General features: G+C 38.3%; 1 protein-coding gene across 1 annotated transcript in view; it reads right to left on the bottom strand.

Annotated features, from left to right (window-relative positions):
• The window catches only part of RET (ret proto-oncogene), an 80,504-nt gene extending 57,522 nt beyond the window's left edge, over nucleotides 1-22,982 (bottom strand). The window contains exon 1 of the mRNA XM_065746991.1: nucleotides 22,936-22,982. Within this exon, the coding sequence (XP_065603063.1) occupies nucleotides 22,936-22,981 (46 nt within the window). The 5' untranslated portion in view covers nucleotide 22,982. The remainder of the gene's footprint in view (nucleotides 1-22,935) is intronic.
• Nucleotides 22,983-23,218: the final 236 nt, after the last annotated feature.

Raw genomic sequence — 23,218 nt, 5'->3', positions numbered from 1 at the left:
TAAATGAATAGTTCATTACCATTTATGTCAAGATGATATAGCAGATGGACACATTCTAGTATCCAAGCACCTTAGAAAATGAATATATTCTGCTAGCACATGGCTGACAGGGATGTAAAGCTGGGAACCTTAGAAGTGAGCCCTGATTTTATCAAAGTCTGCCTCCTGTCAGGAAGCCATGCAAATGGGAAGTCCAGGGCACTGATCACTGTTCCAAGCCACTAATCTAAGAGATGACTTCAATAGCTTGGGAAGCACAGCCTGGTCTGGGAACTTTAACAAAGGCTTGGAAAAACACCCACTTGCAGAAGCCTCTTGGATTTCTCAGCACTGCTGGCTAGATCATGTCATTTTCCTATTGTGACAAAACTTGCCTGTTGGTTTAAAAAAAAGGCAAATCTGAGCATAAACACCCTCAACCAAGAATTCCCTTTAGTTATCCAGTACAACACTTCTTCTCTCAAAGAAGGAACATTGATTTAAAGATGGCTGTAAGGCTTCTGAAAAACACATTTCCCTTCTGGGTATGGCACATGTCCTATGGGATACTGCCATTTCTGATGGCCAAGATACACTCTCACAGTTACTCTCCCAAGTCTCCCCGTTCACATTTCCACCTGCTCAAACCCCAGCACCATTAAATGATCAAATCATTTAAATGCCAATCGGTTGATTTCTCCTATGGTTTAACAGCAGGTGAACAGTAAGAAAATGAGTCGTGTTTATTTATGCACTCATATTTGTTTGCTACTATAAACAGAGTTAGAAAATCCCCAGCATATTATTTTCAGTCCCTTAGGCAGAATTTATGCTCAATTCTTAACATCAGACTTCGAAGAAGAAAAAGCATTTTGTACACGAGGATGATAAATATTTACCTGTTCAATCAGACAAGCATACAACAGTTTGAATGTACAGCTCTACAGCAGCTATAAGTTGTTAAAAAATGAATTAGGTTTCTTCCTTACAAAAGGCTTTAATTTAACAATGAGAACAAGTCACATGGCATGGTTTCCACATGGATTACTCTCCCACATTTTTAAAAATAAAACATGAAGTAGTATATCCTCTTTACAGAATCCCTTCACTGTAGCACTAAACAGTTTCACCATGTTCTACTATATTTAGTCTCAGTTCCACCTTGAATTTTCAAGAATCTTATCCTCAAATTAAAACTTGAGAATTGGGGCACAGAAAGGTTAGGGACCATATCTAAATGGGTTTTCTCAGAAAAACTACGTCCAGCAGGTAAAACCTCTAACACAGATGTGTCTGCAGTACAGACCTAATCCATCAACAAACTGTGCCTTAAAGGATATAGTTTCCTTTGCAAAGAGGAGCTGGAAGCAGTAACATGGTTATGATCCAAATACAAAGTTCCTCTCTAGGAGTGCTTTGCACTGACAGCCTTAATGCTCTGCGTACCAGAGGGCCTAGGGGACTTAACCAAAACCACACACCCTGTTTTGTCACAAGCACCTCATTTAACTGAGGTCTAATAAATAATAGATTAAAGCTATGACAGTAATATCATCTCCTCTCTTGCTGAGACTCTTGTAAAATTCTACAAATAGAATTTCTTTTTCCAAAACCAAAAACACCACCACCTCTTTGTGAAAGCAGATAAAAAGATTAAAACAAACAAACAAAAAAAAAAAAACAACACAACATTGGAGCAGGACTTTGCCTATATGGTAGCTGCTAATGGTCAGGGTGTGCTCCATGGGGAGCACTGTGAGCATCCCCTGAGTGGAAGGCTCCTACACAGCTTAGGCACTGTCTGGCTCTGCAGGGTGTTGTGGGGCCCATGGCCCCTATGGGTTTACCTATGGGAGACCAGGGCTGCAGCAGTGGGTGCCAGGGACAAGGACTAGAGGGCAAAGTGCCCAGCTCCCTGCTGCATGGGGGCACCACCAACCGCTGGCTTAAATTTCACGGATTAAGGCAGTGCAACAGCAGTATTAATGAAATAGTTTTGAGTCAGGCTCTAAGGTGTTCCTCAGTTCCAAGTATTTCTGGTACTTTTCCACCAAAATAAGAACGGTCTGATAGGAAATGATCACCACAAACATCAGCAGCTGCTGAGCATAGATGGTACTGATACGGAGACAGCTGGGTACACATTTCTGCGGTCATTTCCTTGATGAATGGAGCACACTGTTGCACATAAAAATGGCATTGTGAGCCTCTCAGAAAAAGCTATAGGTTCAATCTTGATTTGAATGACTAAGACTTGTCTTTGAGACAGAATGACTCCAAAACCTGTCAATCTTCTCCCACTGGCATTCCACGCCTAGGAAAGTGATGGTGTTCACCAGCAACTCTTCAAACCTATAAGACATGCATCTGACTCTGCAGAAGGTCACAACTGACAGGTCACTCAAGCGCACAGAGGTTTTAAAAAGAGGGTCTGTTCAGCCAACTAGGTCCTTGCTCCAGCAGAAGCCAGAAAAACATGTCCCAGGCCCTCTGGGAAAATTGAGCTAAGTGCTCTGGGCAGGCAATCCAGGACAGTTGGCAAAACAGCATCTGAGTGAAAGAGGAAATCTCCTCAAAGGCTAAAAGGCAAAGGGGCAAAATGTGAGCATGCTGGAGCCTGCTCCTAAAATGTCATTATTGAAGGGGAAGTTAATGAGTCTTTCCCTCATCTACAGGATGTGTTCTCCCCGCGTAAGCTATCATTTAAAGAATCAACTAGTACTAACTAAGCATGCTATTAGCTGTTGATATTTAATAATGCTGGAACAGAAGCTACAGCCCTGGCCTTGCCAGGCCTCTTGATTAAGGGGCAGCACTGTAACTAACAGTGCCTTTGGCACTCTGACAATTCCAGGAGGTTAGTGCAAATTTCTGACAGGATATGCACATCAATGTTTCACTGAATCACTAACCAACCATTCTGGACAAGAAAACAAAACAAACAAACAAAAAACCAACATTCTGACCTTTAGTATTGCTCCTGACAGTCTGATTTCTCCATTGTAAGAGCAAAACAAATATTCTGCACTAGATATACTGGTGATCAGTCAAAAATTGACCAAGAATGATTAATACCCCGGTACTGCTCACTTGGAAAGGGCAACTGACAACAACCAGAGAGCTGATGAAGAGAAACTCAGAGGCACCTCTAAACTAAAACAATCAATGTTAGTAAAAAGAAAGTTCTCAAAGCAAGGGCACAGAGCTCTGGGACATGCTCTGAATAGTAAAATCAGTTGTAGAGGTCTCAAGCCTCAGAAAACAAACAAACAAAAAAAGTTCAGCCACGCAAATTTCCAAAAAAACAACAGAAATTTTGAGAGATACCACCTACCTTAACCAACTACAAGCTTTAAAAGGTTGTAAAAACACAAGGGCAGAGATGCAATAAAATATATGAGCAGATGTAAAAGCAAGACTGAAACATACAAAAATCATTTTTCCAAGCTTTCTTCTAGTGAAACAAATTAGACCATGGAACCTCTTCATTGCTTTTGACAGGGTGAACCAAGCTGGAGGGAATGCTGGAAATGCATGCTGCAGGGAAACTTTGAAATCAGATGCTTTCAAAGGTCCTTTCCATCCTTAACACTTCTTATTCTAGTATTATTCAACAACCAGCAGGTCAAAAGTAGTATTCAATTTTATAGTTTCCACATCCCCGCTGAAACACGGGTGGGGTATTCTGTCACTGCAAAGCTGCTTCTAACAGGCGAGCCACAGCAGCTCACAGAAACAAGATAAACTGGGCAGATGTCAGTGCCCTCCTGCTGAGTGCTTTAGTCTGAGCACTCAGTTTAGCAACATGAAGATGTTTATGCTGGCTGCAAGAGGACTTCAAATGGCTTGTCTACAGAAATTACTTTAGAGGAATATTATACATGACATCATCCAACTACATTAAGTCAGTTCAATTACTGCTAATCAACTTAGAATATATCTGTGCAGTTATTTTTAGAGGTTTTACTGAGGTTTATTAGGAGAACGTATTCTAGCACACCCTTTATTAAGATGCCATGATATTCAACTATTTTGAAATAGGACAATTTGATTTGGTATGGCTTTTGTGAACATTGAGATTTTTCAACATTTTTATCCTTCCTTCCTCTGCAGGGTTACTTACTTGCGAGGACAAATGTCCACTGATTAACAGTGAAAACACACTGGTTGCAGAGAATTTAATTAGGGAATAGACTACAGATTGCCAGGTCTAACTATCCAGGAATTTGCTTCTCCCTTCTCATCTGAGACTCAAAGAAAACGCTGAAAATCCTGACAGCATCCAAAGCAATTGTGTTTCTTGCTTTCAGTGCTCACAGTAACATATGGTGTGCAAAGCACGGCGAAGTTCCCAAGGAACACAACAGCTTAGACCATTCTATGTTTTGGACATTGGATGCTACTGGGATACAGAACTGCCAGTTTATTTTGCTAAACAGAAGTTCAAGTCTCCTTTAGTGACCTATGTAGACAGAGCAGCTCCCTGGTCTGGTGCAAGGCATGAAGCCCCATCTTCATTCACTGCCAAGGCTAGGGACACCAAGCTCTTACCCGGCAGTCAATGCATTATACTGCAGTGTCAGTACTGCAGCTGCACATGGGCCCTGTGCACCCCTGTGGGCAATGTGCTGGGTGCAGCTGTGCACACAGCCTTGGCAATACAGACCCAGTGCTTTTTGCTACTGCAAAAGATACTCAGCATCATCACATCATCACAGCAGGCAGCATACCGTACAAACACTAAATTAAAAATACAAACCCTTTTTTCCTAATTATTATGGGAGCAGGATAAAGAAAACCCTTTCCAGACCCTTTAGTCATCTCTTGTTCTCTTTAGAACAATTATAAGTCATCTGCTTATCTACATGGGTCTCAACTTACCTCTCATGCCATAACAATCTGGAGTGAATCCATAAATAAAATGTTAAGCCAACATTAGTGAAGATATGTTAAAGTTATAAAAATAAGGGAAAAAAAAACAACCTCACTGAATGTCTACCTCCACACTGCTTTACAGTTTGCTTTTATTACTCGATCAACTCTTCTTAAGGGTCTGTTTTGCTTTCTGTACACATGTAACTCCCATTACTGTCAGTGGAAATTATGTATGCACATCAGTAGCAAACCAGACCACAGGATATTTAGCTCTCTAAGGTACCCATGTCCCCGTTACAGTCATGTTTCAGGAGAAAAGCCAACAAATGTATTTGGAATTCTGCCTTTAAACAAACACTATGTTACAATAGACACAAGTATAGCCTGATTCTTCCAAATGGAAGTAATACTCAAGAGAGTCCTACTCAAACCCATGAAAGTACAAATTGATAACATTTATCTTTCTCCACCATTCCCACAATATTTCACAGTCTCACATACTAAAAGTGATAAGAAGTATCATTAAAAAGAAACAGAGACATGATTTTTCACTAAGTAAGCCTCAAGCTGAAATGGTTAAACATTTACAACAATGCTTGAAAATAGCCAACAGCAACAACAACAACAAAACAGCAATATTTATTTACTAGAACTAAAAGTCACCATTATGCTCAGTACTTTTCCATTCACAGACCACAAAGAGCTTTTACAGTATTGGATCTCTATCACCATACAACAGTGGAAGAAACTAAGAGTGAAATGGAAGAGATTTGGCCAATAACTGAGATGAAAACACGATTCCTAACTCATCATCTAATATTTGCACTGCTGTAAACAGTTCTTGACTAGCGAGTGTGATGCCATCTCAGCAGCCAGAATCCTGAGAGGTCACATGTTACTGATTTACATGTAAGGAATCCCAATGCAAAATCTCCTAACACATCAAAGAATATACTTTTGGCAGAGTAAAGTTCTTTTGATTTTCCACTGCATGGAGTCTCCTCATCTACCCATGCATTGTATTTATCTCCGTATGTCTTAAAATCAGGAGAGGGCACTTGATTTCTAGTAAAAGCACATACTTTCATACCAGCACTAATCATCTGTCACAATACTGTTTTCCCTAAAGCACTTTTTTTTTTTTTTTTCTGTTGTTAAGAAATTACATCTAAGCATGATCATGGAGAATATGAACTACAATGTGTTTGGGCACAGGCACATGTCCTGCCAGCTTGCTTACCATGTGACTATAAAAGAAATCATTGTTTCTGAAACTCTGTATTTCCTCAATGAGCTTACTGTGCTCTATGTGCCAAATGAAATTCTGACAAGGTCTCAAAAACCAACACAAAAGGTGAGATTGAATTTAATGAGTTTTGCAGCTGAAATCTACAAAGCCTGATCCTATCCAAAGTAATTTCACTTCTAACACAAGGGGAAAATTCATGATAGATCTTAAATTCCCTTTGAACACCCCTGTTTGAAAAAACAGAACCATATTAGCAGTGTTTTAGAGGTCACAAACACTAGTCTAGACATTACAGCTACAGCCTCCTTCTTTAATCTTCTCTGACTCATACGTATCTGCATGCACAAGGATGTGTTGTCCACACAGTTTTCTTGGTAATTTTAATATCTCAAAGATCTTGGTCTGAAAATTGCTCTATAAAAATCCAGTGAATCAGTTTTACTTAAAACTGAAGAATCTGAGCTGTTACTACCTTGAATAAGAAATAAAATATCACTCAGCAAGCCATAAATCATGAAAGGCGCCACTAGAAAGTGCCTGAACCATACAAATCAAAAGGATATAAGCATATTACCTGAAAAAAAGAGGATCAGTCCGTACATCTTTGCTACAAAAATGGTCCAATCACTTGTTTTATTAAACAGCTATAAACTTTTCAGACAACAGTTTACCTTGTAAAATATATCTTTCCTGATTTATCCTAAAATGGATGGAATTATGTAAATGCACATAGTTGGGGACTTATTTTCTATTTACTTAATTATTAAAGAGAGTGAGCCACAAAGATTGGTCCAAGCCCTCTGTTTGGACATAACTTGAACATTTTTTATTGCATAGTTATCTTCCTACCACATTTTTTAAAATAATTTTTTTCCTCCTTAATAATTTAATATTTTGGAAGCAAGAAGTACTGCTTGACTCTCAGGTGAAATTTTGAATTTGGAAGTGAAACAAGTTAATTCATTAAACTTACTTGTACTGTACATTCATCTTAAGATCAATTTTATCAAGCACTTTGTGCATCAGTTTGCAAGAAATAATAAAAAAATAAAACCAGATTTCTTGGCATTTCGTACTGTTTTCTGCAAGGTGTTTGTTAAATAAACAGTGTAGCTATACTGTGATCATTATTTTCATACAATCATTTTTGTTATAAATCTGCTTATACCTTTAGGTTTCTTCTTCTTTAACTGCATTTTCAATAAATCTCTTTAGCATGTGGTAGCATAGGAGAATGACCACTTTAATAAAACAACTTGTATTCTGTTTTACAATGACTGTGGAGGGATGGCATTAAATATTTGTTTTATTTTTGCCAGAGCTGGTAGAGAGATGTATAGCATGTTAAAATGCACTAACACACACAAGCTACCATGTTTCCCACTTTTTCACAGTAGAAATGATGCAAAACAATCATTAACAGAGCTTCTGATACATGGATGCAGTAGTTTTCTAATAAATCAAACAGCCTGCTGAAGAAAGGTATCTTAAGTTGTATTGTTCTCAGGAAATTAAAAATGATTCATGCTACATGATACATATCAAGAGCTGTGAGTAATTATAATTATTGCCTAGCAAAAGCAATCTGCTTCATAATTTTTTATGGTGTTCGTGACTGTCATGTCTAAATGCTGCCTAAGTAAATTACTTCTGTACTCAAAGATTTAAGAGTGGATATTAAAGAAGAATCTGGACTATGCACCTAACTTCAAACAGAGCTTCTCAGAAAAGGTAGCTCTCCTTAAAAATGTTGTCTTGGACAGTGCTTTACAAGGTTTTTGGTTGGTTGGTTAGTTGTTTTTTTTTTTGTTCCAGACTCGTCACTGCCATAAGCATGCAGTCGGAACCTGAATTGTCCCATGCTTCACACTCACCCTTACAGGATGCATTACACCATGAGAACACAGTAAATCAAGAGCTAATGCTCTTGATCTAGACCAAGTCTATACTCATTAGAAATGTCGATCTGAGCCCCAGAGAGCAGAACTCAGTGCTGCCCCTCTGCTTCCAGTGAGAAGCTGCAGCCACCATGAGGCCTTCCCTCAGCTCCTCTGCTCTGGGCTGAGCAAACCCAGGGACTGAACTGTTCCTCATATACCTTGTCCTCCAGACCTTTCACTATCTTAGTAGCCCTCATTTGGATACTCTATGACAATCTTATATTGTGGTGTCCAAACCCATACCCAGTGTTTGAGGTGAGGACTCACAGCACAGGGCAGAGCAGGACAATCCCTTCCCTTCCCTGGTGGCAGTGCTGGGTCTGGGGCATTCCAGGACACGGATAGCTTTTGGCTGCCAAGGCATCCCACTGAAATCACATAACTTGCAGTCAATCAGAATCCCCTGTTTTCCAGCTTCTAACCCTCCAGTTTGTATGCATATAGGGTTGCCTTGTTCTAGGTGCAAAATCTGGCACCTGTACTTATAAAAATTCCTACAGCTGGTGATTGCCCAGTCCCTTAATTTGTCAAGATCTCTCTGCAAGGCCTCTCTTCCCTTGACAGAGTCAACAGCTCCTCCTAATTTAGTATTATCTGCAAACTCACTTAGTATGCACTTGAGTCTTGCATCCAGATTTTTTTTAATAAGATCATTGAAGAGAACTGGCCCTGAGCAGAGATGGAGCCTTGGGGAAGCTCACCAGTGGCTGGTCACCATCCTGAAGCAATCTCATTTACTATATCTTCTTGAGCCCAATCTGTCAGCCAGCTGTTTTCTCTGAAGTAAACAATGACAACAGCAACAATATATCTGTCAAGCAAAACAACCAGCTTTTGCATATCAGAACCAACCGTGAGTGAACAAGGAAATATAGATGGAACTGCCAAATGAAGAGAGCTAGATGCAGGTTCTTTCTAAGAAAAATTACCCTTCTGAAATATCTTCTATGGCTTACTAGTAAGTGAGATTTTTCTCTTCCTTTTGCTACAGCTGTCTTTGAAAAGAAAATAAAACAAAAAGCAAACACAGGTGTTTACCTAAGGATCAATTCACCTGCTGTTGTGCTGCTCCACCTGCTCCTGTCACCTCACTACCTGGCACAGCCTTACAGCTGAGATGACTCATCTTTGCATGAGTACATTTTTCAATGATGCATTTTCAGATGCTTGTCTGTGCAAAGGGAGAAGGAAGGATAAAAAAACTTTCCTTAATATCACATCACTTGCCTATTTTGCATCCTCCTTTTACCTTTTTTTGAAGCGCAAAAAGCACAGTGGCTGAATCCTTCAGGCTTCTGAATGCCAGGCTAATGTGCAATACACCTCTTTGTAATGAAAGGCATCATAATTCAAGGGCATCTGCATCATCCTTGCCCAGATAACAATTTACTGAGGCAGCGAAAAGGAAAGAGCTTTCAAAGTTTGTTGCAAAATTTCAAATCTGTGTTTGAATGGAGTTGATGGATTTCCAGAAGCAGAGTGGAGTGATCTGCTTTGAATTAGCCATTATCTTTTACATCCTTCCATGTTTCCTGTCATCACAAAAGAAGATGAGTTACCCTTTAACTTACTGTAGAATAATCTCTGACTACCAGCAGAAGGGTAGTTAATGCTGCTGGCAAGGATGATTTAGGAGACAATTTTAAAGCTCAGTTAACTATAAAAACAGAAGTCTAAAACAGCCTCATTCATTCTACATATTGAGCGTGAGGAAAGCAGAGCTTAATGCCACAACTGTTTGGGAGATGTGACAGCATGACAAGAAACGGTAGTTTCTTTTCCCACCACCTTCTCACTGGATGAACGTATCCAGCTTTGCTGACAGAAATAGGCATTAATCAGTAGTTGCTTAAATATGATACCTGAAGTATGACATCAGTGCCCAGAACTGTCCCCGACCAGATCTGGCCAGCCTAAATGTACAAAAAGGAAAACCTTACCTTACAGATTAATCAGACTAATCCTTACTATACAGATTTCTAATCTAAACAAACCAAGTAACCTGACAGCTGCAGGCAGGCCAGACAAACCTTTAGTATTCTGAAGAAGGCTTGATTCTAAATTTGAACACCTTCTTAAACCTACTTAAACTTGCTTTGACATTTTTCTTCTTGAATGGTTTATTATTCTTATACTCTCAACAGTCCAATGATCTACAGTATGTAAAACTGGTTAGCCAAAATTTTATTATGGAATATCATCACCAGCAACAGACGTTCCCAGCACTTTCCATAACTATGTCTCCTGTAATCCTCATCCTTTCCTTTAGAACAACATGCATATTTACCATTCATATTTAATTCTAAGCACCACTGAAATAGTAGTTTAAAATGACTTAACGGATTTTTACTACAGTTGACAGATCACATGCAGTGTGAGGAACGTATTTCAAGAGCAAGTGAGCAAAATATAACACATTTTCCCTGGACATTCATCTGCCAGGGGCACAACACAGAAACATCAATATCAAGAGAACAACTGGATGAAACTGGACTGAACCACTCCACAGACAGTAAAACCAAATAGGACTTGCATGCATTTGGTTGTGCAGTTGACAACATGTTGACCCTTAATTTTATAATTTAAAATTGCAAAGTACTATAAACATATCTGATTCTCCTATAGCATCTTTAAAATAACAGGAATGTTAATTTAGTGAGAGAGAATCTGGAAAACATTCCATGAGATGAACTCTAGTAGACTCACGTCAGGCTGAAAACATGCACTTCACATATTATCATATAACATCTTTTTACTTAAAAACAACAAAATACATTTGGAACAAAGAGCCACTGCAAAATTTCTGCATCTTACTCTGCTGTTTGAACTGCTGGTGACAATTTGTCAAGGGCTTGAAAAACCTCCACCTAACTCTGGTAGCAATTGCACTGCCCATCATTCTCCATTTGTTTGCTATAAAAACAAAATGAATTAATTCTTTACCAAAGAAGCTCCACTACAATAATCAGGAATGAGAGTTACCAAGGTCCATGTTTAACTCAGTTTTTAAAACTAAATCCTCATTGAGACAAATTGAAAAATCCCCCCTTTCACAGGCTTTTATTCAAATGCAATTTGCAAACTCTTGATGTTGTCACATCAGAAAAAGTTACCATAGCAAAAGTCTTAATGTGCATCATCTACAGAAGCAAGCACCACATCTTGAAAAGGAAAATAAAAACAATTCTCTATTACTAATAGCAGCAATTTCACTCTTGTCTCAGGTATTTTAACATTTGCAAGCCAACTTAATTCTAGGGGGAAAAAACTATCTTCATTAATTGATGCTAGAAAAGACTATGACCTCATTAAATCTCTTGGTGAACCATTAAATGAAAATTTTGCCCATTCTGCTTTTTACAGTACTTTGTGTCCTGGCAGTTTCGTGATTTCACTTTCACAGAAATCTGTTTTTCCCGTTAAGCAGATCTGATATCAGCAACAGAAGGTAGGAAACATTTTAACATTAACAGTGTTGGAATTTCTTCAGATGCAAAACTTACATGCAGAACCTTAACTGTAATACCTGAAGTAATTCTATTTGTTTTCCTTAGTGATGGTATTTTTAATTTATTCTCTCACTGAAAACTTATTTGCCCTTCTTTCTAAAGCACGAATATATTTGGGATGTTGGTAAACCTAAACTACATATAAACTTCTAACAAAAAATAGTTACAGGCACAAAAAAACCTTCAGAGTTGTTAGAGATTTAGATAATATGTATTATTACATAATAAATGTATGTATGTATGTAATGTACACGATAAATGGATGTATCTGTATCTATTAGCTACTGATAGCTAAGGAAAGTCATAATTAAAGTTGCCGAAGGGCTACATCTGACACTGGAAGGAAAAGATGAGCTGTTCTATAACTTCAGGTCAATCCTGTGAGACTAATGCTCCTTCTAACCTTTCTAATTACCAAAAAAAAGAGTTAAAGCTAAAGGTTTTAATTTTATTGCGAGAGCTGCTCACACAGCATTTAAAAGCTGGATGTGTGTGTGTGTGTGCGGGGTGGGGGGGTGGGAGGGAATAAAAGAATAACCAAACTCCAACCAACATTTTTCCCAGACAAAATTCACAAACCAAAAAGTCAAATATGCTGTGTCTCTTTATCAGAAGGTTTGGAAGGATAACCACATTCTACAGTGCAATTTCATTTTCAATAGCAGTTCCACACATTTGCGGGATTCTGTCCAAATGCAGGAAAAGTTGACAAGGTAACAATTCTGTTCTAAATGAAGACAAACTAGAATTGAATTCAATCCTTGGAAAGGAAGAATAATGGACTATTTCTTCTTCATAGTGATTTCCTGCCTCTATCTTGTGTTTAGAATAGGATACAACATATTGTTACGCCGCGCTGGCACAGAGAGGGTAAGTGAAAATCTCAGAATGGGATTATAGGATTATAGGATCGTACCATTTTTCCCCATGGTTTTATTATGTAAAACACCGTATCAGTGCCTTCCACGAGACCAATGCTGCAAACTAACAGCAGCTAAGTAGCTCATGCCCCAAACTCCATTTTAAATTACACACGATGCAACAACTTAATTTGAAAATTCTGTGGAATTATAACTGTATTGTTACAGTGAAAGATACTGTGAAAGATAACTAACAGTGAAAGAAATATAACATGTAGTTATTCAAAGATTAAAATCTGTCAGACTTTACCTGTACTGATAAGTAGGAAAACTGCAGAATTCTCAGAAGTCAAAGACAAATAAATAGTCATCAAAATTGCAAATCAAGATTTAGGATTGAAAATTTTGATGGTTGAGTTAAAATCTAAGCACTGAATTTCCGTAGTTGTGTAATCATTGCATTCTCATTTAATCATATGAACTGTTTATCGAACTATAAATTCCATTTAACTCTTAAGAAAATGGATCCTCAAATCCCATGCCTCTTGCAACAAATTTTACCCTTGCAAAGCATTTCTCTCGCTCAAGAAGAAAGCACTTCCTCTATTTTTCTGGGTGATGAGGTTAGGTCATATACATACAGAAGTTTTTCAAAGCCCTGACAGGAAATGCCTAGTGGCAATCCTCCTCTCACTGCCTGGGATTGGAGAATGCTGAACATGGTATTATAATTTGATTTTTAAAAAGACAAAGACTACCACATACCAGTAACATCCCCAAGGATATTCTAGAAGATCTTGGAAACCAGAAACTCCAGAAGCTTAGTTTGACATCAAAGGCATCTAGCTGCTGTCTATTCAGCTGTTGGTGATTAACAATATTAAATAGTTTGATTTGACTCTCCAATTGCAAAAAACACAGACTCAAGTTTTCACAATGTCTTAAAAAGCCTTGATTGATCAAGCACCAGGCATTACCTTCAGACATAAGAAGACTATAACTGCCCTATTTCATCCGTCCTAAGCATAAAACCATAAGAAATCAGAACTTTTTTTCAGTTGTCATTTAATTCACCCATGCTAAGTCAAATATACAAAACTGACCTCAATGGATTGTTGTCTTAGCTGTTCTTAAGATGCTCCCAGTGACAGAAACTAGATTGTGATGGCAGCCTTAGTGAATAAATACTGCTAGTCATTTCTACCTTTTATCAAAGTTGTTATTTCCCGATTTATTTATTTATTTTGCATTCAAAGAAGCATGAAAGCCAAAACGTATCGTTCAAAACTGGATACTGCCAGTCAACATCAGGCAATTATAACTCTGTTCTAGATGGAGTTTTAGTGTAACCTATCTATAGTAATTTTTACATTATCATTAGCATCACAGAGGATTAACCAGGGAAGAATAAAATTACATCTCACTGCATTTTTTAGCAGTGGAACATGTTATAATATAAGGAAAAATCCTTGTTACCAGTCTCTTCATTATCTTCATGAATCTAATTACTATATTCAGGCTAAACTGAGTTTGGAACTACCAATATACATTACACACATTCCTGTTATAGTCTTTTAGAAGTCATAGGGTGGACAAATACATTCTTAAAAGTTAAGGTACAGACTTACATAGCTTATCATCCACTTCCTAACTGTCAGATAGTTTGAATGCCTAAGTCACTACACAAAGATTTTCTGTGCAAAGAATGGAACTTTTCAGTAGAGTAAAACAAAATTCCCACCTAGCTGCAAGGAGGCAAGATTGATCAAATGTGGTGAAAAACTATCAAAATACGTATAAAAATGGAGTCCATGGCAGTGGGACAAGGAGGGGACAGGGAAGCAAAACCCTTGGGATTTCTAGTCTTACTTATTTTTGATAACAGGCTGGAGCAAATTCTTCAATACAACAAGAAGAAAAAATGTATTTTTATAAGTTTTATTGTTGCTGTTTTAAGAGGTTTTACCAATGATCTACTGCATCCCTTTAATATCATCTTCCTTGTTGAACTGTCAGAAACCAAGTTTTAAATGATTAAAAAAAAAGATAATTTCTTCAATACAAAAGAAACTGGAAAATATATAGTATAAACACTTTTACTATAAAAAAAGTCCTTAGCAAAGCAAATTAGGACAATTCCTCTGCTGTTCACTAAGGCAAAAGTTTAGCAAAACAATAAAACTGTTTATATTGCTTTCTCATTCAGAACGTGTCAGCAGTGCTGAATTGAAATGTGCTATAAAATTTATATTAGAGCTATATTGTTCCCCCTCATCACTTTAAAAAGTCTGTGTTTAATGCCAAAATTTAAACACTCATAATGCTTTTTTTTTTCTTAATTGGGATGAATCATTGTACAAAAATCATCACCCTCAGACCTTTATATTTCAACAGCATCCACAGACTCAACTGGAAAAGCCTTTAACCTGAATTGCTCAAAAGCAGTAAAAGGTAATCTTAACTTCTCTCTACTTGTTTCTGTATTTCTTTCCAAAGATAGTGCTTCCAAACTAGTAGGGTCCTTTCTATACTGTGCAACAAAGGAAGCTTGAGATGTTACATTTAATTACAGTATATTGCTAAAACACCAGGAATATCCCTATCTTGGACCATTGAATTTGTTAGTACAGGCACACACTGGGAGAAGGTGAAAAAGAGGAGTTTGGCACCTAAACACGCTGCTACATTTTTAATGTTAAAATGTTAATGTTCTTCGCAATTCAGTTCAGAGCATACAAACCCATTCTAAAAAGCTTTGCTTATATAGGGGATACCTAAGCATATGCCTAAGTACCTTGTTAAAACTGGTCCTAATACATCAGTGTTGTGAGAAAGCTAAGTTAAAGGACTTTACAAAACAACAACCCTAATACCACAAGGCACCAAAGAAACATTTTGTGGCTTTTGTTAATAATGAGTGCTGAATGTTTCCTCCAAAGTCCTGTCAGGTCTTTCCATGTAACACAGTACAACTCCAACGGCAGAGTCAAATCAGGCAATGTCCCGAATACAAATCTGCTCACACTCCCCTAACTTCCTATTTGTTTCTTGTTGTTTTGTTGGGTTTTTTAAATTTCTTTTTTGTTTTTTTGAACAACAACAAATACTCTTCCAAGTAAAATCATTCACAAGTTTAAGTCTTTTCCCGATGGAAGTTTTGATAACGCCTCTTTCCCCCATCCCTGATATTTAGATTTCATGAACAGCATCCTTCTGTCTTACGTCCTTGCAGACCACAATGCAATGGCAATGTAAATTAGAAACTACACTATGTGTTTGTATTTGTTGTAAAAGAAAGCTTGATTAGAACGCTAGAGTACATACATGTTTCAAGCCTTATCCCACTTTTAAGATGGTTGTCATGTACTAACCACCCTGTACTGGCTATTCCCATACAGATATACATTTCAAACAAATCCAACTATTTAAAGCTATACGTGAATGTTGTGGGTTAAACTTGTGTAAGCCTAGATTTTATCTCTGTTTCACTTTATTTGTGTTAATCTGAATGTTTCCCCTACCCATTTCTGTGCCAAGCAGCAGGAACAGGTAAGCAACAGCTTCCTCTTAAGCACACAGCAATAGCACAGAAAATAACAGATATTTTCAGCCTCAGAGGTAACTTTTGAAGAACACACACAAAAAAATATATGGATGATAATGTACAGAATCAAATCCTTTCTCACCCACATTTTGTAAACCACTCAAACTCCTACATCTTCATTTTTCTTTGCACAGAAATAATTCTCAGTGCTCACTTTAAGATAATAGCCTGTGGAAGACCACCTTATAACAACAACAAAAATTAAACAAATATACCCAAACTAATCAGCATAGAGGCATGCTATAAGAGAGTCAAAGCAAACTGCTCTACAACTTCCTTGTTAGCCACCAAATTCTCAACTCTTCATATAAGAGTGGCATCTGAAATTATGCACCTACTCTTCAGAAAAACAAATAAACTTCTTTGTGTCTCTAGGACACTGAAATATAAGTCTCATCTCCAAAACAGCTTTAGGATGGCACTGACAGGACTGATGGGCGCCTGCTCGAGTTTAGTGGGAAAAGTAGTCTTTAAGATGACTTCAGAGCTATGTGAAATTCTGGTCTACTGCTGTCAATATGAGTTCTGCCATTTTGCACGTAAAGAGAATGGATAATCAAATTGCCTTAATAAGAAAACTTAGTGTCTCTGAATTAGGAATAAAACTAGATTTAATCCTATTATCTAAGAGTGAAATTTGTATCACTTAGAAGAAAGTCATAATGGACACTAAAAAAACACCCATTACAGCAACACAAGCAACTTTGCTATGTGAGTTAAACATAATGTTTAATTAGTTTTCTGAATGCATATACTGAAAAGCCATTAGACAACTATAAGGAGTAATATATCCATTTTCTTTTTACAATCACCTGATTTAGTTAGTTAAATTTCTGAAGTAATTCTCTCATACTATCTTTTTGGCACTGTAATACCAGTAAAGCTTTTAATTTCCCTTTTTGACTGTGATCACTACAATTTTCCCTAACACTCTGAAGCACTGATGATTATTTTCAGTTCAGCAGATTTCCATTTTTTTTGCCTAAAATAAAAGAAAGTGTCCGATAATGGTTTATTCCAGAAATGAGATGCTCTTCATCTGTTTCTTGAAGTGTTGTATAAGAACCAGTTTTGAGTTCTCCATAAATGAAGGGAAAAGGCTGCAGAATAAGATGGCTGCAGGTGTCTTTTAATAGTCCTTTTACAACATCTGAGTTCAAAAAGAAGCACTGTCCCACTGGCTATTCAAGCCTCAGTTCACTTACTATTTTACCTTCTATTAACAGTAGTTTCCTACAGCTATTCTGGTACCGTTTTTCTGTGCCATCACTCAAGAAATTCCATAAAGTTTTGCACTGTATTTCCTCCACATTATGCCAGCCCCATTATGTCATGAGGTTATGTTACATGCAATCAACTATACATATGATGTGCAGAAAAGGTTCTTATTGATGGTAGCATTCTACAGAAGAGAAAACTGAAAGAGTGAGACAGAACAAATCTGTATCACAGCTGTTAACTGAACTTAAGCTCTGATCTAAGCAAGCTAATATGCAAACCTCAAATCCATTCTTCTCCTGTGCTAATTGCTTTATTTATCCTAGCATTGCTTCAGTTGTTTACTTTCCAAAATATAATAGAAAGTTTTAAATAACAAAGTTCATCTGGAGAATAAACAATTCCAAAGTATTTTCTTTGAATGATGTCATGAATTTTAATATTCTACTGCCAAACTGAAGTATGAAGTGGGAGCCAAGAACAATTCTTGACTGCACTGTGAACATACCAATGCTGAAGCAACCTGCTCTCAGCATACACCTTCATTCACTTCAGGGAATTACAAATACAAATGTATGGACCCAATGAGCAGCGTTGGACAATTTGTTACATTTCAAAAACATGACAATTCCAGTCAATCATCAGCTGGTTGACAACACTCATTTCTGACAGAAGACTTAAGGGTGCCAATGTACAAACAGAGCAAACCTGCTCTCCTCAGCAGACAGACTCCATCCAGTCTTCACATGAAGCAGTTCACTGGAAAATACCGAGCCCTCATGAAATGGATTTTTCCCAAACCACGGCACATTGCTCTTTGCCAGCTCACATGGGGAAGGAGACAGCAGCCCAGGAGGAGTGAGAACTATGAATTCCTCTGAACTGATTTCTTTCATCTGTCAGTATATCCCCTTTAAATACACTTTATGCATCAAACTGTAAAGTTGACAGGTGAGGTCTAGAGAAAAGAGCTACTAACAGTTCAGTTTCTCCAAAATGATTTACTTCCATTCCAATACTGAAGGGACCAGAATTTTTGCTTGCCTTCATACCAGCCTAAGCAGCAGTGCCAGGAATGCAAGTACATCAACAAATAAATAAATCTTCTCCCTCCTGCCAAAGCCAAAAGCAGGGGGAGAGAGGAGGAAACAGAGTGAACAAAATACGTGTTTTCTCACCAGTCCAGTCTGTCGTTTCAGTAAAAATAAAAAAAAACATAGACTGTAATACAACATGGATGGAAAGCAGAATGTTGGCATACTAGTGAACGTGCATCTAGTATTCAGGTGCTGAAGCAGCACTGTCATACAAGCTGACTGCTTATGGTAATACTACAAGAAATCTTCTCTGTTAATCAAAGCTTAATGAATGTGGATTTTAGCATTACAATTCTGGCCTGCTATAATCTTCATATTAATTTCCTTTATGCTGTCTTTGTATTAGTAACAAAACCCACGAATGAAGAAAAAGACCAAGACTGAAACAGAATGACTGGCAGAACTGATCAAGTTGATGTTGAATGTTGCCCTACAGCACAGTGAGAAGGCAGGCAAAGTCAGGTGCTTGAGGGACAGGAGGTACGGCAAAAATCTCAATGGGAAGTAGGGAAACAAATGCAACACAAAGTCTTATTATCATGATTTTAACATACACACCCCGCAATAAACAAACAAAACTCAGCACATTACCATTTATGAAATGGAAAAAGCTGTGGGTTATGGACTTCAGTGAGAAAGTTGATTTGGAGAAGAACAGGAAGGTGAAGGACCTGGACCTGGGAATAGCAATATATTGAGGGGAGAGACTCAGCCTGGAGGGAGCCAGAGGGCCCAGGCACTTTTCCCTGAGGTTTGCCAGAGCTCTGGGACTAAGCAGCCATCAGCTGTGTGATCACTGCTGTATGGGCACCTGTGAGGGGAAGCACTAGTGTCAGCAGCAGGCTCCTACACGCCTGAGCAAGAGCCCAGCATAAGCTGCTAAATCTGGGGATAGAGGAAAAGAAGAAGTGCTGTCCTCTCAGCACTGTTCTTCCTATAAAACAAAAGAAAACAAACAAAAAAAAGTGAGGGTTGACATTTCCTTATAACTCCTATGCCTTCTCCAAACAAGACAATTAAGATCTAACAAAGTTCCTCTTGCTATGGTCCTCAGATTCCTTTCCACATTTCAGTATATCCACCCTACGGTAAGGATTATAATCTAAAGAAAATAAAATATCACATATTGTCTGACCAGATCACTGCCAAAATGACAAGCATACAAACAAATCTTTCGCCTCATCCTCAACTCAGTGACTCATGTTCTGCTATGTGGTCTGATTGGCACTGATTTGGTCTGAAGAGATGTGCAGAGTTGATCACTTCAGTGTTTTTTCCTAGGGAAAACATCCTTTTTCTATCATGAAATGCAAATATTACACAAAATATCCAGAGTTAGGGGTGAAGAATGTCAATATTTGCACAGTTGGTTTCTAAAGCCTGTCCTTGATCTGAATACATGAGTTAAGCCAGGACTTGTAGTAAATCGTAACCAGTCAAAATAAAGCATTAACAGTAACCCTAGCAGCATGGAACTGCACTTGAAGAGTTGATTCCACAAAGTGCTTAAATGAATGCCAGAACAAATACATTCATCAGTAGTTTCCATCACAGTCAATAAAAGTTTTCAATAGTTGATATTCATGAGCACTATTGTTCAAGTAGCATCTCTGTTATCGCCATGTAGAACCGTATTTCCTTTTCAAAATTAAAATCATGCATAGCGTAATGCCTACAAACTTTATTTACTGAAAGCAGAGCACCTTCTAGAAAGTATTTCCTTTAATAACAAAAATTACTTTCTAAATGAGACAATTCTATGTCTTTCCCACAGGCCACTTCTGAAAAATCCATTTGCTTATTCTGTAATGCAAATCTGCATTTATTTTAATTGATAATGATGGAGCAATAGTAGTCTTAACTTGAGACATTCATTTTATTTCCTCTATTTCTTGGCTGCCTCACTTTATTATCAGTGCCTGCAGGAGACTCCCACATGGCTTCTGGTGCAGAAGCAGCAGGGCTGCATCCTTTCTGCTGCAAAACAAATGGTCCTGTGTGCTTTTTGGTCTGCCAAAGAACCAGACCCATCCATTCAACCAACTAATAGCACATTCACTGACTAAGCCAGCTCACCTGGTAAAACACAGTCTTGTCCATATTTGAGAAACCTTTGGGTTATCTATGAGCATATGTCTTAAGGACTACTGCAGTTTCAGGTTTTCCAAAATGCAACAGATTAGATAAACCACATATGAACCAAGAGTGACTGAGTGCATGGGCACCACTATGCATTGAGTTGGAATCTTCACAAATGTGTCCAGCCCACTGCATCCACTACATTTATGGTTTTATTGCTTTTTTTTTTTTAATATGGGAATAAAATACTAAAAATATAAAGTTTTGTGGTCATACATATTAAATATATCATATATTTTATTTGTGGCCCAATACAACAACTCCTCACACTGTGCAGCTCAGGAAAGACAGAAGGTTAGACACCCACGCATGTATGACAAGGTCTGACGCAGCTGAGAGAGATACTTCTTTGCAATGTCCAGAGAGAGAGTATGGCACATGTATCACTGCAGACTTCGAGGATTTCCCCTAGGATGGAGTCTACTAAAGTTTCACTGATGCATTTCTCACCCCGCTGCAGCACTGTGGCATCGCACACAAGTTTTGTGTCTCAGCTGGCACTCTTTGCACCTGGGAATTTTGCTAATACTCTCAAGGCATAACAAATTTCCTTACTCACCCTGCTATCAACTCAGCTTTTATTACATAAATAGGAATTAATATCATGCATCTAAACTTCAAACAGTCATTCACCAACAACAGACACCTAAGCAGCATTGTTAATATGCTAGACCCCCTGAAATAACTATGAATTCCATTATGACAACATGTGACCCTAAACACATACAACTTTTTTTTCTCCTGTGGTTTTAGTAAAAACTAAGGAGAATCAGGTATAAAGCATCACTAGTCAAAGCTGAGAGTGTAAACACAATAAAATATTTGTGATTGCTTTGCATAAGCAAATGGTTTTTTTGTTTGTTTGTTTTTGCTTTGTTTTTTAAATCAACTTGGCAAGTCTATCCAACTGAAATTAATTCCTATAATATTCCTCAAATGTACAGACAAAACAAGAGTTAACTACCTATGGTTATATTTAACTACAGGTTTCTCACTGAACCAGTATCTATCAGCTTAGTTCTGATGCTTATAGAACAGATTAGATACTATCCTGGGTTACAGAGAAGAACACACAGACAAGTGTCCTCCCCATCCATAGTTAACTACAAGTAAAATCAAACACCAATCCTACTGAGGATACACTGAAGAAATAAAGAAGAAATAAATATAAATGCATGGCATAGGAGAAAGCAGCTCAGAAGGGAGGTCTAAACATCTGTTATGCTCAGTTCATACAATGTTATGGGGCACCACAGCAGGAACAGGGACAAATTCACCTGTACAGCTTAAAATGAAATTTTAAAAAATCTCTTCCAAGCAAATACACGTGTGCTTTTCTGATTAAAGAAACCATACCATCTGAAGATCAGAGATAAATTACATTTCTCTTAATTCTCCCACAAACATTAAAGAAAATGGATTTGCCATAAATACAAAAGTAAAACAGCATGAGAGACCATCCAATAGCAATTCAAGTCCGGATGATTCCTCCTGACAGTGAAATGGACTGGGAATACAATTCACTCTACTTACTTATTTATTTGTAATGAGTATTTATACTTGGCATTTTCTACCTATTTTATTCCCAGACATCCCAGTTTTGAGTCACAGTGAGTGTTTATGAAGATCGGAAGATCGGAAGGCCATAAGAGTAATGGAATAACATGGAGAAAGACTAGGGGCAATCTGGAGCATTTCATCATAGTAAAAACAGTACAAAATAATAATAAAAATATCAAATAGGGGCTTTGCAATCTCTTTTGACTCACACAAAGCAGTTTAAGCTGCTATAAACTACTTTAATTTCAAAAAGTAACAACAAGGAGCACAAAATTACACATTTCACAGAGAATCACAAGAATTAATATTGCACCTAACTGTTACACCAACTGGTGGACTACTGGCCTCATTCGCACCTTTCCTTTTTCAGAACCACATTTCTGTTGCACAGGGTTGCACTGCATTCTCTGTAGCAAAGAACAACTTTGATTTATGTATGTAAACATCAGAAACGCATTGGCAAACATTGCCATATGGAGGAACCAGAGATATAATGCATTTTCTGTTTGCCTCACAAAGTTCACATCTGTGGATAGCATCATCTAAGTTATAAGCCAATAACTTTTCATCTTCTGGTCATTGTCACTTATCAATTCAAACCCAATTTCATTTGATGGTGTAAAAAGCTCCAGGAGGGGAACAACAGAGAAGAAATAATCTCTGAAAAACTTACATAGGAACATACTTGAATGTTCTTCCCCTTCACATCATAAATTTAAAGAACAAGGAAACCCACATCTGTTCTAACTTAGCTTTCGGTCTTAAAAAGCAAAGAAAAAGCGATAGGGTTTTTCATATCTCGTTTATATCTGGGGAAAGGTTTCCGGAGCCAGCCCGAGCGACCAGGGGCACCGCTCCAGAGCCGCACACCGCTCCCGAGGGCGGGCAACCCGCCCGGTACTCACCCCCGCAGAGCAGCAGGATGCCGGCCACCCCCCTCGTTGAGCGCATCTTCCCGGGCCTGGCGGCCGCTGCCCCAGCTGGGCCACCGGCGCTCCGGGCAGCAGCGGGCTCTCAGGAGGGTCGGCCCATGCCCGAGGCGGGATGCGGACCGCGCCGGGATGCCCCGAGCCGGCTCCTTCCCTCGGTCCTCCCGGACCCGACCCCGCAGGCGGGAGAAAGCTCCCCGTCCCTCTGCAAGGAGAAGCCGAAGTGAGAGGCGAAGCCGCGCCGCGCCGCGCCGCGCCG

Source organism: Cyrtonyx montezumae, unplaced genomic scaffold (assembly GCF_038088225.1).
Source record: "Cyrtonyx montezumae isolate F1298 unplaced genomic scaffold, pur_monq_1.0 scaffold_4, whole genome shotgun sequence".
Taxonomy (NCBI): domain Eukaryota; kingdom Metazoa; phylum Chordata; class Aves; order Galliformes; family Odontophoridae; genus Cyrtonyx; species Cyrtonyx montezumae.
This window is presented reverse-complemented; position numbering and strand designations above follow the sequence as displayed.